This window comes from Spodoptera frugiperda, chromosome 24 (genome assembly GCF_023101765.2).
Source record: "Spodoptera frugiperda isolate SF20-4 chromosome 24, AGI-APGP_CSIRO_Sfru_2.0, whole genome shotgun sequence".
Classification (NCBI taxonomy): Eukaryota; Metazoa; Arthropoda; class Insecta; order Lepidoptera; family Noctuidae; genus Spodoptera; species Spodoptera frugiperda.
Window position 1 is genome coordinate 341,902 of NC_064235.1, and position 17,176 is coordinate 359,077.

At 42.0% G+C, this 17,176-nt stretch overlaps 1 protein-coding gene across 1 annotated transcript in view; it reads left to right on the plus strand.

The window, feature by feature from the left end:
- The window catches only part of LOC118278573 (uncharacterized), a 93,679-nt gene that overhangs the window by 68,855 nt on the left and 7,648 nt on the right, over positions 1-17,176 (plus strand). Inside the window, 14 exon segments of the mRNA XM_050703352.1 lie at positions 329-500; positions 1,613-1,736; positions 2,348-2,497; positions 2,499-2,791; positions 3,229-3,290; positions 3,971-4,058; positions 4,479-4,588; positions 4,919-5,933; positions 10,760-10,883; positions 11,703-12,145; positions 12,620-12,681; positions 13,120-13,207; positions 13,627-13,736; positions 14,067-15,081. Coding sequence (XP_050559309.1) covers positions 329-500; positions 1,613-1,736; positions 2,348-2,497; positions 2,499-2,791; positions 3,229-3,290; positions 3,971-4,058; positions 4,479-4,588; positions 4,919-5,933; positions 10,760-10,883; positions 11,703-12,145; positions 12,620-12,681; positions 13,120-13,207; positions 13,627-13,736; positions 14,067-15,081 — 3,856 coding nt within the window.

Here is a 17,176-nt window from a genome sequence, read left to right on the forward strand (position 1 = left end):
TAGGAATTTAAGGGTTGTTGGGGAATCGGGGATTGGGAAGATTGGGAAGGGGGAATTGGGCCTCCGGTAACCTCGTACGGTACGTGTAAAAGTCACATTGACCATTGCTGAACTGTGGGCATCTTCTACATAAGATATTTAAAATCCATTCTTAGCGATCACAGTTTAAAACGTTATTACAGAACACTGTTTCCTAGTCACTCTATGGGTCGGGTATACCACACCCACTAGAAGAGAAATGGTGGTAAGATGACTATTCTACTCTGACAGCAGTCCACGACTATAACAACAACTATAGTATTATAATTGGATGTTTTGTCCATTCCAGACCCCTCGCCGCCTGTCCCTCCGCAACGGCGGCGGTCCTCAGAGCGAGGAAGAGGATGAAGAGTACCGGCGCGTGGAACACACTCCCGAGGACCTCGCCTTCCTGCATCAGCTCAAGACGTTCTACAAGAGCCGCTGTGAAACCTTCAAAAATGATCGAAGTTTGAAGAATTGTGAGTCTTTTATTTATGGTATAAGTCGGTAAACGAGCAGACGTATCACCTGATGGTGAGCAATCGCCGCCGCCCATGGACACTTGAAACACCAGAGGCGTTACAAGTGCGTTGTCGGCCTTTTGGGGGTTAGGAATTTAAGGGTTGTTGAAGAATCGGGTTTTGGGAAGAAGGAGAGAATTGGGCCTCCGGTAATCTCACTCACACAACGCAAGCGTTGTTTCACGTCAGTGTACTGCTCGGCCGTGGTATCACTCCGGTCGAGCCGGCCCAGCAGTGCCGAAGCATGGCTCTCTCCAAATTTGAACTAATTTCAGTAATGCTAAAGTATTCGATGTCGATTTTTTATGAGAATGAACCTTATAGCTCTGGTGAAAATCTTAGTGTGGGAACACATTATTCCAGATTATTTGAAGACTTTTTTTAATTTGTTCGTGAATTTTTTTAAAGATTTCTTTTATTGTCTGCCTCGTTTGTCGAGTGGTCGCAAGTGGGACTATTGGAGAAGGAGTCTTGGGTTCGATTCCCGGGTCGGGCAAAGTATTTCCAGACTTTTCCTTTTGGTTTTTCGAAAATTTCTCAGCGGTTACATGGAGTCTGGAATAGTGTCCAGTATATAGCAATAGGCTCACCCTCTATTACATGGGACTTATAACACAAATGGTAAAAGTGGTATTGCGTGCCGTAATGTGCACCTCTGCTACCCCTTTGTGGATAAAACACGTGACGTTGCAACATTTCCTTTGTAAAAGTGAATAAATCTATATTTTTAGCGATCAGAAGTGGTGTTTAGAAAAAAAAAACAAATTAGGAGGTAGTTACCTCTAATGTTCGTTTATTCTCAATTGAATTATGATTACAATCAACACTTATATATTTACTAGTATTAATTCTAATAGGAACAAAACAATGATCACTTAGCACACACAAAATTATAAAAGTAGCATTCAACAATTAATTAACATGAAAAATATAGGTCTCACAGAACTTGAACGATGTTGCCGCTCCGAGTGATGTTGGACAAAAAGGGGTGAGCGCGGGTTAGCTCACGCTTTTATAGTAAGCTTATGGTGGGGTACTGGTAATCCCTAACAATATAATAATTCCCCCAGTGTCGCTGCGCGCGCTGTACGCGGGCGTGGTGTCCCGCGGCGGGTACGAGGCCGTGTGCCGCCTGCGGCTGTGGCGGGACCTGCACAGGGAACAACCCGCCAGGACAAGGAGGCACTACGAGAGGTAACCACTTCGTTTTAGTGTTTGGCCGCTATCTCGCCTGATGGTAAGCGATGATGCGGCCTACGGTGGAGCACGATCTGCCCATAAGCAACCTGGTTCGACTCGGGCTTTGAAGACACCCAGGTTATACCCATCAGGAAACACAGACGCCGGCAAGGAGTTCCACTCCCTAGCAGTTCGCCACCACTTCCACGCGGATTCACCAGTAATATTCCTTGTTCTAGTTCCTTGGTTCCAAACAAACTTCAACCAAAAGTCATACAACGAAACTTACGACTCTACTTTTTTTGTGGATATAATATACCCGACTAAGTGACAGAACCACAAACAAAATTCTATTCAAATATTTAACTTGTATTACTAAACACTAGGCCATCAACCATTAGCTTCGTCTAATATGGGTGCATATAGTGATAAAATATGTATGCATTGTATTATACATATAAACCTTCCTACTTGAACTACACTCTATCTATTAAAAAAAGGGACATAGGGACAGAGAAAGCTAACTTTGTTTTATACTATGAAAGTGATATATCTTATATACTGTTACTTATTGTATCTATGAATAGAACACATCAAAATTAAACCAAACCAAAATGACTTTCCAGATTCCTCCTCCCATTCGAGAACCACGAACGAAACAACGGCGTGTCCCTCCCATACAAACACAACGGGAAGCTAGAGGAACCGCGCACCATCGCCACCATCGACGTCACCGACTCCCCCTCCGGGACGACGACGTCAAGGTACTGCGCACCCCTCCCCCTCCCCCAAACTCGACACCGACAAGGGGGACAAACAAGACGTCGACTGCGAAACGGGAGAGGTGAATACCAAAGATGAAGTTATAGTAAAAAACGCAGAAGAGTTAAATAGAGAGTTTCTAGACTCTCTACCTAAAGAGGAGAAGTTGGTGAAGATATCTGTGAAACCGGTGGAGAAGTTGATAGAGCCGTCTGTTAAACTGTTGGAGGGGGACGCTAAAGTGGGGGGCGAGGAGGGGAAGGACTTTAGCCAGAATTATCTGAATGACTTACAGAAGTATAGTATGGGTGAGTTATGTTTTATATATTTGACATTTTTTGGTCTTGTTATTAAAATGTCGCAAGAATAACCGGCTCAGTACAATATGTTAATTGCACGGTTGGTGCGATGGCTGGGCAACGTATAGCGGGATCGATTCCCGCACGGAGCAATTCTTTTTGTGATCCACAAATTGTTGTTTCAGGTCTGTGTGTCATGTATTATTTTTACCACAATAACAAAACAACATGCCCGCGTTATAGGAAGACTACTTTATTATTGTGATAAAAATAAAACTAATGAGTATACAAAAAAAGTTTCTTCGAGAAAGTTATTTATAATCATGAGTACAATCACGTGTTTAAATATCGTTCACTAATTACCAGTCACCCTATATACTATGTAGTTAGTTATTTTAAAATATATGTGAGTTATACACATTGTTTACATTATGTTACCCCCCCAGGAGCGGACATGTCCCGCGCGCCCCCCATGAACGGCCACAGCGGGCCCGCACCCACCGACCTGGTGAGTCACTCACACATCTATCACAAACTGTTCTAATTCAATACATATATTTTATAATCATAATATATTTATTTGCATAAAACATATGTGACATAATGTACATGTCGCCATTGACAAGTTTGGCGAGCTAAACAACACAAATTGTATTTAAAAAAAGTTATTTATATATTATAGCATGCCCCCAAAATATTTGAACGGCCACAGCGGGCCCGCACCCACCGACCTGGTAGTTACTCACATTTATTACACCAACTTCTAATCATAATAGAAAATCGCCCGTTTGCTATCATCACAGGTTGTTACGGATACTAATACACCAGTATAAAAAAACATATCTGCGGATGTGGATTGAATGCGGATGCAGATCTGAATTTTAAGATTTTAAAAGGATAATTAGTCACTTTAATTGTATAAATGACTGGAAATTAGTTAAAGTTAGCAATTATCAAAACAAATACTCTTCCATTACATGTAATTACTGCGGATGCGGATTTGACCCAGATGCAAATTTTGATATGAAATTAAAACTCCGCATTGATTGATGCGCATTGATAAATGCGATACAGATGTCTGAAATAATGCGAATATTCCTAACATCCCCGATAAAAAGTCACGTGACATAATATATTATGTTATTTTTAATTACAATAATTAATGCAAGTACATTTATATTATTCCAGAAGTTATCCCGTCCAGTGGGCCGTAGTTCTCTGCGCGCCGTGCGGGTCAAACCGACCCGGCCCCACACACACACTCCCGCACATACACGTTAGTATATTTTTTATGGTATAACCCGGTAAACGACGGATCACCTGATGGTAAGCAATCGCCGCCGCCCATGGACACTTGAAACACCAGAGGTGTTGCAAGTGCGTTGCCGGCCTTTTTGGGGGTTAGGAATTTAAGGGTTGTTGGGGAATCGTGGATTGGGAAGGGGGTAATTGAGTGGACAGTTAAGTAAATGTGTATAGACTGTATTTATTTTTGTGGGGGAAAATCCTACTCCTGCTTTCCGTGCTGGAGCGCCGGTAACAAGCTAGGTAGACCGCAGCTCCAAGTGTAGACTGTATGGGTCTACGATTTAACTATACAGTTCGATTCTATAGTCAACCTGCACTTTATAAAACTGAAGATTCCGCCATATTTCGCTATTTACATAATATAATAACATTCCAAATGTCCTTCCAGCGCCAGTCCCTGCCCTGAGCGACAGTGCCGGCGCCGGCGCAGGTCGCCCGCGGACCAACTTCGGGATACTGCACACGCACACTAACGCACACGACGACGACATCGTCGAGGTAAGCATACACACACATATATGTATTTACACTATAATGTAGAATTAATGACTTTATCCTCGAAGGGGTAGGCAGAGATGCACATTAGGGCACGTTATGCTCTTTGTATAATGTACACCCGTTATTCACCTTTTGTGTTAAAATTCCATGTAATAGGGGGTGAGCCTATTGCCATATACTGGACGCAATACAGACAAAGTTTGTACTATCTTGGGTGATAGGACACTTTTTATGTCACGGGAACGCGAGCGAAGCCGCTGGGAGAAGCTAGTCAAAGAATTAATCTTTCTAAGACTATAAATACTTACATCTAAACCATTTACCTTCCAGGTCCCGTACAAACCGAAAACACCAGAAATCATCGACTTGGACGAGTACCCCGAGAGCCCGCAAGCTGTGAAGAAGAAGAAACTAGACATACTCAAGGAGAGGGGGCTCGAGGTCACCGCGCTCCCCCCCTGGCAGGGGGTGGCCCCCCACATGGTGCCGCCCCCCATCATCCTCAACCCCACGGTCCAGCATCAGATCATGACTCCAGCGCAACTGTTCCACATGTACAACATTATTCCTAATTATGCAAATGGGGTGCAACCCCCTAAAGTAATCCAAGCGTCCTCAATCTTCGGCAACACGGGGCCCGAGAAAACTGTGTACGGGAACCCCAAGGACCCCTTCATGCCGCCCCCCCACGTCCTCCACGGCGCCCCCGTCAAACCCCTAAGAGCTCCCCCTACACAACCAACCCCCCAAGACATTTTAGACCTGACTTGTAAGTCCACAAGCCCGTCACCCCCAAAACCAGCTGTGGAGATAGTAAGAGTCCCCCCATCGCCATCCCCCAACCACACCCCTCAGAATTTAACTAAAAACTACACGTTAGTCGATGGCAAAGCGGTGGTGGGGTCGAATCTAGAAATAACACTAGTAAATAAAGCGTCAAGTCCTAATAAAAACAGGCCCCCCCAAAAACGGTCAAGTAATGGCAAATTTATGTCTACGAAAACACCGACTCCCCCCAAGGAGACGTACCCCAAGTATACATCTCCTGGTACGACGAAAAAACCCACTATCACCATCCCCAGCTACCAAGTTAGAGACGACTCCCCCACTGGTCACATACACAGTCAAAATCAAATTCAAAATCAAAGTCAGAGTCAGAATTTAGCTCAATTGATGGAGTTGCAGAAGAATTCTGTCCCTATGTCTTCGTTCATGGAGCCCTACATGGCGTTATACAGTAGCTTGGGGACTATGGACCAGCGGCAGCTCGCGTACCTCATGTCGAACCAGCTTCGATACCCGGGCCTGTTAAACTTAGGGGTCGCCACCCCCACAACGAAGAATTAGGTCTAGTCCACTACTAGGTTAGCGGTGACTTACTGAGTTATATTTTTAGGAACAAGCGTGTTAAGGTATACTTATTTCTGTCTATTTAATTTTTGACTATCTCGATGGTCGAGTGGTCGCGAGTGTGATAAGGGATTTCGGGTTCAATTCCCGGGTCGGGCAAAATATTAAGGTAAACGTCCACAGACCCGCATCGTACGCATCGGCAATGCCTACATGCGATGCGTAAGATGCGGACATGTGGACGCTCATCTTTACTGGGCTTTTCACGGTTTTTCAAAAATTTCTCAGTAGTAGCACGGAGTTTGGAATTGTGCTCTGTACAAAATGGCAATAGGCTCACCCCTATTATATGAGACTTATAACACAAATTGTGAAAAGTGGGTGTCCATTGTATAGCGGCATTACGTGCTGTTATGTGCATCTCTGTTTAGCCCTTGATCATTAATCAAAAATCACTCTATTCCTGGTGAAAATTCCATCAAAATCCGTTCGTTACTTTTTGAGTTTGCTGCGAATAGATCGATATGAAAACCGACGTTTTAAATATACCTTAACATGCTAAAGAAACTGGATAAAATAAATAATTGGCACATTTTGGGGGACATTTTAGAATTTTTTGTATACGAAACGAATATTTTTTACTATTAATTTTACTTTAGGGGGTTACCGTGAACGCTCAAAGTATTGTAAAAAAATAAATAGTTACTCAAAATACCCCTATATTAGACGAAACTGCCATTTTATAATATAGAGAAAAGACTAAATTTGACTAAAATATGATAAACAAGTAATACGTTTAAAAAGATATATGTTAAGCGGTTTCAATGAGCTCTATTCTACCAATCAAGCCCTTCCGTTGGATATCCATAATGGAGTTAGTTGTGGAAACAATTACATTATGTTGTATGGCCATCGAGATTAACGAGTGTGTACCAAATATCAGATCGATCTGTTGTCAGGAAGGGGTGACATTACAATTACTAAAGACCCAAATAAATAATAGGGATGATGACGGGGTATGAAAATTAAACATCTATTTAGTCCGTCAGTTAGGTAATGAAACAATATTAGACACGTATTTTTTATTTTGTCATATAAGGTAACAATACTTAGATAAAACGAATCAAATGTGTCAGTGGGAGCAAATACGTCATTTCTACGTATAAAACGTACCTAGAAGCGACGTCACGCGATATTTCAAATGGATATATCTTCGAAAGTATTTGTTTCCGTAAGAAAATAAAAAATACGTGTGTAATGTTTCTTCCTCTACATAAGAGGGGCTTTGACATAATTTCCTCACTCGACAAAAGGTTCAGGTTTATCAGAGAGCGCTGCTAGCCAATCTCTGTTCAATACATAGTCACCTTACTCGGGTATGCCACACCCACGGCAATAGTAGGGATGGTGACAATAACAATATTGAAAAAATATGGTATAGTTTTATCTACTGGTATTTTAAAGAAGTTTCGAGTCACCGAAATGATCTCCGGAGTTAATTTTTATAATTATTGTTATAATTAATGAGAAAATGAAAAAAATTAATGTGGGAACAATGAAACAGTTGTTTCTTTTATATATATAATTATAATTATGTAATAATACGTTTTGTAAATATTTCATTATATATAAGTCTATCTGTATGTACGAAGTCTTAGGTATAAAAATTATAATTATAAATTGCAAATTTTCACATGGGTAGTAATGTTTGTTCGGTTACTGCTTAGCCCCTATGCAACATAGCGTGATGTTTCATTATTTAAAATGTTCCTGAAATATTCAGCTGTATAATAAAACAAGAATTTTTGTAAAATATTCATTAGTTTTAGATAAATTCCAATTTTTGTTTTTTATGTTGATTTTCTTCTAATATTGTTTAAAAAGTTAGAATATTAACTTTTTATACTTAGTTGGGTAAAGTATTATTGCTATTTTCGTATTGGTAATCCTCAGAAGTAACTGCTCATGAATATGAGTCTCTAACTCGATCCGAAGCTGCGGATTACCTAGCGGGTTTACCGGGGCTCCGGCTCGAAAAGCAGGAGTAGGAACGGGGTGGTGTTTAGTCAGTAAAAGTCTGACACTCCCTCTCACCTCGCCCAAGGCGGGAGAAGTCATTGGACGATTTCCCCCCCCTAAAAAATGACTTGATACTAGTCTAGGTACCTCGTCAAATAGTTACGGGAATTAAAAACGATATATTTTTTAATTAATACGTGAATTTTATATTCATTTTCTTCTAAGCAGGATGTCATTTTTATTTATTTGACTTTTTACTTGTAATATGCGATATATAGGGTATACTACACCCGCGGTAAGAAGCTCAAAACGTTTTATTTTTGGGCTTAAATAAATATATCGCACACCTAGTAATATATTGGCACATTTACAGTTTTCATAGTTTACCTGACTTGTTTAGTTTTTACTTTACTGACCAACGAACCGTTGTTTTACGTGCGTGAGGGAAACTACAATAATGGTATAATGACACTTACGACCTCTCTCGATGAATATGGAAATAAATAGATTAATATGCACTTTTAAACACTAATATATTACTAGGTGAGCGATATTTGATTTTGTTGTGAGAAATCCAGTATAAATTGGTCTTAGAATTTATGGAAATGTTATACAAAGCGATACCATGATATCCTGGTTTAATTTTTATCAAAATATGTCAAGCAGTTTTCAAGATGACATAACATTACTACCCATATTATATTCACTGTAAAATAATTGTGTTCTAACTATTAGCTGAATTTCTAGTTTATAATTGTTCAACGTCTCACTTACTTCAGGATTCGAGGTTTGGAAATGGATGGGTGGGCGAAAAGTGTTTGAATAGTTAAGTCTACTTGTCCTGATGTAATTTTGATGTGATATGAAACAACTTTTGAATTGCCTATTTGAAACTGGGGTAGGCAGAGGTGGTCGTTAAAATGATATATGTATCAAAGAATTTTTTTTAGAGAGTTCATGATTTTATGTTCAGTCGTTTTCGAGATATAACAAAGTGGTGTAAGTTACAACTTTGTGTAACTCGGGTATCGAACCCTGTACGGTGATATTCGAGAGTTGTTTCGCTCTATACGGTTCCCGACTAGGTTAATATATGTCTTCGCAATTTGTAAATATAATGTTAATGATTGCAATGTTTGTGCGCAAAACGTACAAAAATAAAATTATTAAAATTTTCACAATGTGTTTTATTACTTCTTTCCTGTTGTGGGTGTGTCACACCCGGTACAACGATCACGTCACATACACCAACAGCCTAGGGGCTGGCATGTTCTAAGATTAAAAGCCCCTTAAATAAAAGCTAAATAAATCTACAGCCTGTAAGTGTCCAAAGGCAAACCCGTACTGAGGGAGCTCCAAAAGCTTTTTAACGCTGTCCTATTTGAAGGGAGAACTCCAGAGGCGTGGAGCAGAAGTGTGGTCGTCTTGTTCTTCAAGAAAGGGGACAAAAGCCTTCTGAAGAACTATCGACCCATTTCGCTTCTAAGCCACGTCTATAAGCTGTTCTCAAGAGTGATCACGAACCGTCTTGCGCGAAGACTCGACGAATTCCAACCACCGGAGCAGGCTGGATTTCGGAGCGGATACGGCACCATAGACCACATCCACACAGTGCGGCAGATTATACAGAAAACCGAAGAGTATAATCAGCCCCTGTGCCTAGCATTTGTGGACTATGAGAAGGCCTTTGACTCGATAGAGATCTGGTCTGTCCTGGAGTCCTTGCAGCGATGCCAGGTTGATTGGCGATACATCCAAGTGATGAGATGTCTTTACGAAGCCGCCACTATGTCCGTCCAAGTACAGAATCAGCAAACACGTCCCATACCATTGCATCGAGGAGTGAGACAAGGGGACGTCATATCCCCGAAACTGTTCACTAATGCAATGGAGGATATGTTCAAGACGCTGCACTGGAAAGGACGTGGCATCAATATCAATGGCGAACACATCTCTCACTTGCGATTCGCAGATGATATCGTCATAATGGCAGAAACGCTGCAGGACCTACAAGGGATGCTGAACGACCTGGCTGACTCCTCTGCACGCATCGGCCTACGGATGAACTTGGACAAAACCAAGGTCATGTTCAATGAACATGTTCTACCGGAACCGATTGCGATTCACGGAGCCGTCCTCGAAGTTGTTCAGAAATATGTCTACCTCGGGCAAACGTTGCATTTAGGTAGAAACAACTTTGAGGATGAGGTGAATAGGAGAATTCAGTTGGGTTGGGCAGCTTTCGGAAAACTCCGTCGAGTCTTCTCATCGTCAATCCCACAGTGCCTAAAGACGAAAGTCTTTAACCAGTGCGTCCTACCCGTAATGACATACGGTGCCGAAACGTGGACACTTACGGCTAGACTGGTCCACAAACTCAAAGTCGCTCAGCGGGCTATGGAAAGGGCTATGCTCGGTGTCTCTCTCCGGAATCGCATTCGAAACGAAGTGATTCGGCAGAGAACCAAGGTGATCGACATAGCCCACCGGATCAGCAAGCTGAAGTGGCAGTGGGCCGGCCATATTACCCGCAGGACCGACAACCGTTGGGGTAAGCGAGTCCTGGAGTGGAGACCGCGTCTCGGTAAACGTAGTGTAGGACGCCCCCAGGCGAGGTGGAGTGACGATCTGCGCAGGATGGCTGGCAGGAGCTGGATGCGAGTCGCTAGTGATAGAGCAAAGTGGCGAACAATTGGGGAGGCCTATGTCCAGCAGTGGACTGCTATAGGCTGATGATGATGAATAATTAATTTAGTACGTGTCACGAATGTGTGTAACATCATATATTATGTTATATTCCAGTGTCGCTGCGCGCGCTGTACGCGGGCGTGGTGTCCCGCGGCGGGTACGAGGCCGTGTGCCGCCTGCGGCTGTGGCGGGACCTGCACAGGGAACAACCCGCCAGGACAAGGAGGCACTACGAGAGGTAACCACTTCTTTTTTATGTTTGGTCGCTATCTCGCCTGATGGTAAGTGATGATGCGGCCTACGGTGGAGCACGTCTGCCCATAAGCAACCTATTCACTCGGGCCTTGAAGACACCCAGGTTATACCCATCAGGAAACACAGACTCCGGCAAGGAGTTCCACTCCCTAGCAGTTCGCACAAGGAAGCTTGAAGCGAAGCGCTTCGTGCGAGTGGGTGGGATATCCACCATGAAGCGGTGACGCCTCGCCGATTGTCTTGTGGTTCGATGATGGAAAGGACTAGGGGGAATCAAGGACATGCTTATAACTACCACGCGGAATCGCCCGTTATGTCGGTTCCTTGCTTCCATACAAACTTCAACCAAAATTCATAAAACGAAACTTTCGCCCCACTCTTGTTGTGGGTGTAGTATACCCGACTAAGTGACAGAACCAGAAACAACATTCTATTCAAATATTAAACTTGTATTACTGAAATAGGAGATTTCCATTATCTTCGTAAATTAATATGTATATAAGTATAAAATACTGATGTTTGATTGAACTTCTACTTTTACTTTACTAAACTTTTTTTTTCTTTACTAAATTACACTTGTCGTTCTATGTGGAGGACCAAGGGGAGGCCTTTGTTCAGCAGTGGACGTCTCTCGGCTGATGATGATGATTATGAAATTACACTTTATTTACAACCTAAAAAGGAATAAAAACTAACCTTTCTTTTTACTAAAATAAAGAAAAAAAATTATCCTTTACACTGTTACTTATTATATCTATGAACACAACACATCAAAATTAAATTAATCCAAAATAACTTCCAGATTCCTCCTCCCATTCGAGAACCATGAACGAAACAACGGCGTGTCCCTCCCATACAAACACAACGGGAAGCTAGAGGAACCGCGCACCATCGCCACCATCGACGTCACCGACTCCCCCTCCGGGACGACGACGTCAAAGTACTGCGCACCCCTCCCCCTCCCCCAAACTCGACACCGACAAGGGGGACAAACAAGACGTCGACTGCGAAACGGGGAGGTCAATACCAAAGATGAAGTTATAGTAAAAAACGCAGAAGAGTTAAATAGAGAGTTTCTAGACTCTCTACCTAAAGAGGAGAAGTTGGTGAAGATATCTGTGAAACCGGTGGAGAAGTTGATAGAGCCGTCTGTTAAACTGTTGGAGGGGGACGCTAAAGTGGGGGGTGAGGAGGGGAAGGACTTTAGCCAGAACTATCTGAATGACTTACAGAAGTATAGTATGGGTGAGTGATGTTTTATATATTTGGCATTTTTTGGTCATGTCGCAAGAATAACTGCTCAGTGAATATGAATTGCACGGTTGGTGCGATGGCTGGGCAACGTATAACGGGTTCGATTCCCGCACGGAGCAACTCTTTTTGTGATTCACAAATTGTTGTTTCAGGTCTGTGTGTCATGTCTTATTTTTATTTTTACCTCAATAACAAAACAACTAAAATTTGCGCGATCACGTGGTTTCGCATGATCAGCAGCGAGGCGCCCGCGTTATAGGAAGACTACTTTGTTATTGCGATAAAAATAAAACTAATGAGTATACAAAAAAAAGTTTCTTCGGGAAAGTTGTTTGTAATCACGAGTACAATCACGTGTTTAAATATCGTTCACTAATTACCAGTCACCCTATATACTATGTAGTTAGTTATTTTAAAATATATTTGACTTATACACATTGTTTACATATATATGCTACCCCCCAGGAGCGGACATGTCCCGCGCGCCCCCCATGAACGGACACAGCGGGCCCGCACCCACCGACCTGGTGAGTCACTCACACATTAATTACACCAACTTCTAATCATAATAGTAGAATATCGCATGTCATTGCAGGTTGTTACGGATCCGTAAATTTATACAACCGCAGATACGGATTAAAAAAACATATCTGCGGATGTGGATTGAATGCGGATGCAGATCTGAATTTTAAGATTTTAATAAAAGGATAATTAGTCACTTTAATTGTATAAATGACTGGAAATTAGTTAAAGTTAGCAATTATCAAAACAAATACTCTTCCATTACATGTAATTACTTATTGATTTGAATCTACATTCGTTAAAACTCCGCATTGATTGAGCGGATACAGATGTCTGAAATAATGCGAATATTCCTAACATCCCCGATAAAAAGTCACGTGACATAATATATTATGTTATTTTTAATTACAATAATTAATGCAAGTACATTTATATTATTCCAGAAGTTATCCCGTCCAGTGGGCCGTAGTTCTCTGCGCGCCGTGCGGGTCAAACCGACCCGGCCCCACACACACACTCCCGCACATACACGTTAGTATATTTTTTATGGTATAACCCGGTAAACGACGGGTCACCTGATGGTAAGCAATCGCCGCCGCCCATGGACACTTGAAACACCAGAGATGTTGCAAGTGCGTTGCCGGCCTTTTGGGGGTTAGGAATTTAAGGGTTGTTGGGGAATCGTGGATTGGGAAGGGGGCAATTGAGTGGACAGTTAAGTAAATGTGTATAGACTGTATTTATTTTTGTGGGGGAAAATCCTACTCCTGCTTTCCGTGCTGGAGCGCCGGTAACAAGCTAGGTAGACCGCAGCTCCAAGTGTAGACTGTATGGGTCTACGATTTAACTATACAGTTCGATTCTATAGTCAACCTGCACTTTATAAAACTGAAGATTCCGCCATATTTCGCTATTTACATAATATAATAACATTCCAAATGTCCTTCCAGCGCCAGTCCCTGCCCTGAGCGACAGTGCCGGCGCCGGCGCAGGTCGCCCGCGGACCAACTTCGGGATACTGCACACGCACACTAACGCACACGACGACGACATCGTCGAGGTAAGCATACACACACATATATTATTTACACTATAATGTAGAATTAATGATTTTATCCCCGAAGGGGTAGGCAGAGGTGCACATTACGGCACGTAATGCCGTTATACAATGTACACCTATTATTCACCATTTGTGTTATAAGTCCCATGTAATAGGGGGTGACCCTATTGCCATATACTGGACGCAATACAGACAAAGTTTGTAGTTATCTTGGGTGATAGGATACTTTTTATACCACGGGAACGCAGGCGAAGCCGCTGGCAGAAGCTAGTCAAAGAACAAATCTTTCTACGACTATAAATACTTACATCTAAACCTTTTACCTTCCAGGTCCCGTACAAACCGAAAACTCCAGAAATCATCGACTTGGACGAGTACCCCGAGAGCCCGCAGGCTGTGAAGAAGAAGAAACTAGACATACTCAAGGAGAGGGGGCTCGAGGTCACCGCGCTCCCCCCCTGGCAGGGGGTGGCCCCCCACATGGTGCCGCCCCCCATCATCCTCAACCCCTCGGTCCAGCATCAGATCATGACTCCGGCGCAACTGTTCCACATGTACAACATTATTCCTAATTACGCGAATGGGGTGCAACCCCCTAAAGTAATCCAAGCGTCCTCGATATTCGGCAACACGGGGCCCGAGAAAACTGTCTACGGCAACCCGAAGGACCCCTTCATGCCGCCCCCCCACGTCCTCCACGGGGCCCCCGTCAAACCCCTAAGAGCTCCCCCTACACAACCAACCCCCCAAGACATTTTAGACCTGACTTGTAAGTCCACAAGCCCGTCCCCTCCTAAACCAGCTGTGGAGATAGTAAGAGTCCCCCCATCGCCATCCCCGAACCACACCCCTCAGAATTTAACTAAAAACTACACGTTAGTCGATGGCAAAGCGGTGGTGGGGTCCAATCTAGAAATAACCCTAGTAAATAAAGCGTCAAGTCCTAATAAAAACAGGCCCCCCCAAAAACGGTCAAGTAATGGCAAATTTATGTCTACGAAAACCCCGACTCCCCCCAAGGAGACGTACCCCAAGTATACATCCCCTGGTACGACGAAAAAACCCACTATCACCATCCCCAGCTACCAAGTTAGAGACGACTCCCCCACTGGTCACATTCACAGTCAAAATCAAATTCAAAATCAAAGTCAGAGTCAGAATTTAGCTCAATTGATGGAGTTGCAAAAGAATTCTGTTCCGATGTCTTCGTTCATGGAGCCCTACATGGCGTTATACAGTAGCTTGGGTACTATGGACCAGCGGCAGCTCGCGTACCTCATGTCGAACCAGCTTCGATACCCGGGCCTGTTAAATTTAGGGGTCGCCACCCCCACAACGAAGAATTAGGACTAGTCCACTATTAGGTTAGCGGTGACTTACTGAGTTATATGTTTAGAAGAAAGCGTGTTAAGGTATACTTATTTCTGTCTTTTTGACTTTATTTGACTGCATCGTTGGTTGAGTGGTCGCGAGTGTGATTCCCGGGTCGGGCAAAGTGTTAAGGTAAGCGTCCACAGACCCGCATCGTACGCATCGGATGCATCGCGCGCATCGTATGTAGGTATTGCTAATGACGTCATACGGAATGCGTATGATGCGGACATGTGGACGCTTAATCATTCACCTTTACTGGACTTTTTACGGTTTTTCGAAAATTCCTCAGTAGTAGCACGGAGTCTGGAATTGTGCCAGTATATGGCAATAGGCTCACCCCTATTACATGGGACTTATAACACAAATGGTGAAAAGTGGGTGTACATTGTACAGCGGCATTACGTGCCGTAATGTGCACCTCTGCCTACCCCTTAATCATTACTCAAAAATCACTATTCCTGGTGAAAATTGCACCAAAATCCGTTCGTTACTTCCCGAGTTTGCTGCGAACAGATTAACAAAACGACGTTTTAAGTATACCTTAACACGCTAAAGAAACTAGATAAAATAAATAATTGGCACATTTGGGGGACATTTTTGAATTTTTTGTATACGAAACGAATATTTTTGACTATTAATTTTACTTTAGGGGGGTTACCGTGAACGCTCAAAGTATTGTAAAAAATAAATAGTTATTCAAAATACCCCCTATATTAGACGAAACTGCCATTTTATAATATAGAGAAAAGACTAAATTTGACTAAAGATATGATAAACAAGTAATACATTTAAAAAGATATATGTTAAACGGTTTCACTGAGCTGTATTCTACCAACCAAGTCCTTCCGTTGGATATCCATAATGGAGGTAGTTGTGGAAACAATTACATTATATTGTATGGCCATCGAGATTAACGAGTGTGTACCAAATATCAGATCGATCTGTTGTCAGGAAGGGGGTGACATTACAATTACTAAAGACTTTAACATACAATAGGGATGATGACGGGGTATGAAAATTAAACATCTATTTAGTCCGTCAGTTAGGTAATGAAACAATATTAGACACGTATTTTTTTATTTTGTCATATAAGATAACAATACTTAGATAAAACGAATCAAATGTGTCAGTGGGAGCAAATACGTCATTTCTACGTATAAAACGTACCTAGAAGTGACGTCACGCGATATTTCAAATCGATATATCTTCGAAAGTATTTGTTTCCGTGAGAAAATAAAAAATACGTGTGTAATGTTTCTTCCTGTACATAAAAGGGGCTTTGACATAAACTCCTCACTTGACAAAAGGTTCAGGTTTATCAGAGAGTGCTGTTGGCCGGACCCTAATAAATACATAGTCACCTTACTCGGGTATGCCACACCCACGGCAATAGTAGGGGTGGTGACAATAACAAACATGAAGAATATGGTATAGTTCTATCTACTGGTATTTTAAAGAAGTTTCGAGTCACCGAAATGATCTCCGGAGTTAATTTTTATAATTATTGTTATAATTAATGAGAAAATGAAAAAGTTAATGTGGGAACAATGAAACAGTTGTTTCTTTTATATATATAATTATGTAATAATACGTTTTGTAAATATTTCATTATGTATAAGTCTATCTGTATGTACGAAGTCTTAGGTATAAAAATTATAATTATAAATTGCAAATTTCACATGGGTAGTAATGTTTGTTCGGTTACTGCTTAGCCCCTATGTAACATATAGTGATGTTTCATTAACTCAAATGTTCCTGAAATATTCAGCTGTATAATAAAACAAGAATTTTTGAAAAATATTCATTAGTTTTAGAGAAATTAATTTTTTGTTTTTTGAAATTATTTTTTTATGTTGATTTTCTCCTAATATTGTTTAAAATGTTAGAATATTAACTTCCTATGCTTAGTTGAGTAAAGTATTATTGCTATTTTCGTTTTGGTAATTCTGAGAAGTAACTGCTCATGAATATGAGTCTTATGACTTGATCCGGAGCTGCGGACTACCTAGCGGGTTTACCGGGGCTCCGGCTCGAAAAGCAGGAGTAGGAACGGGGTGGTTTTTAGT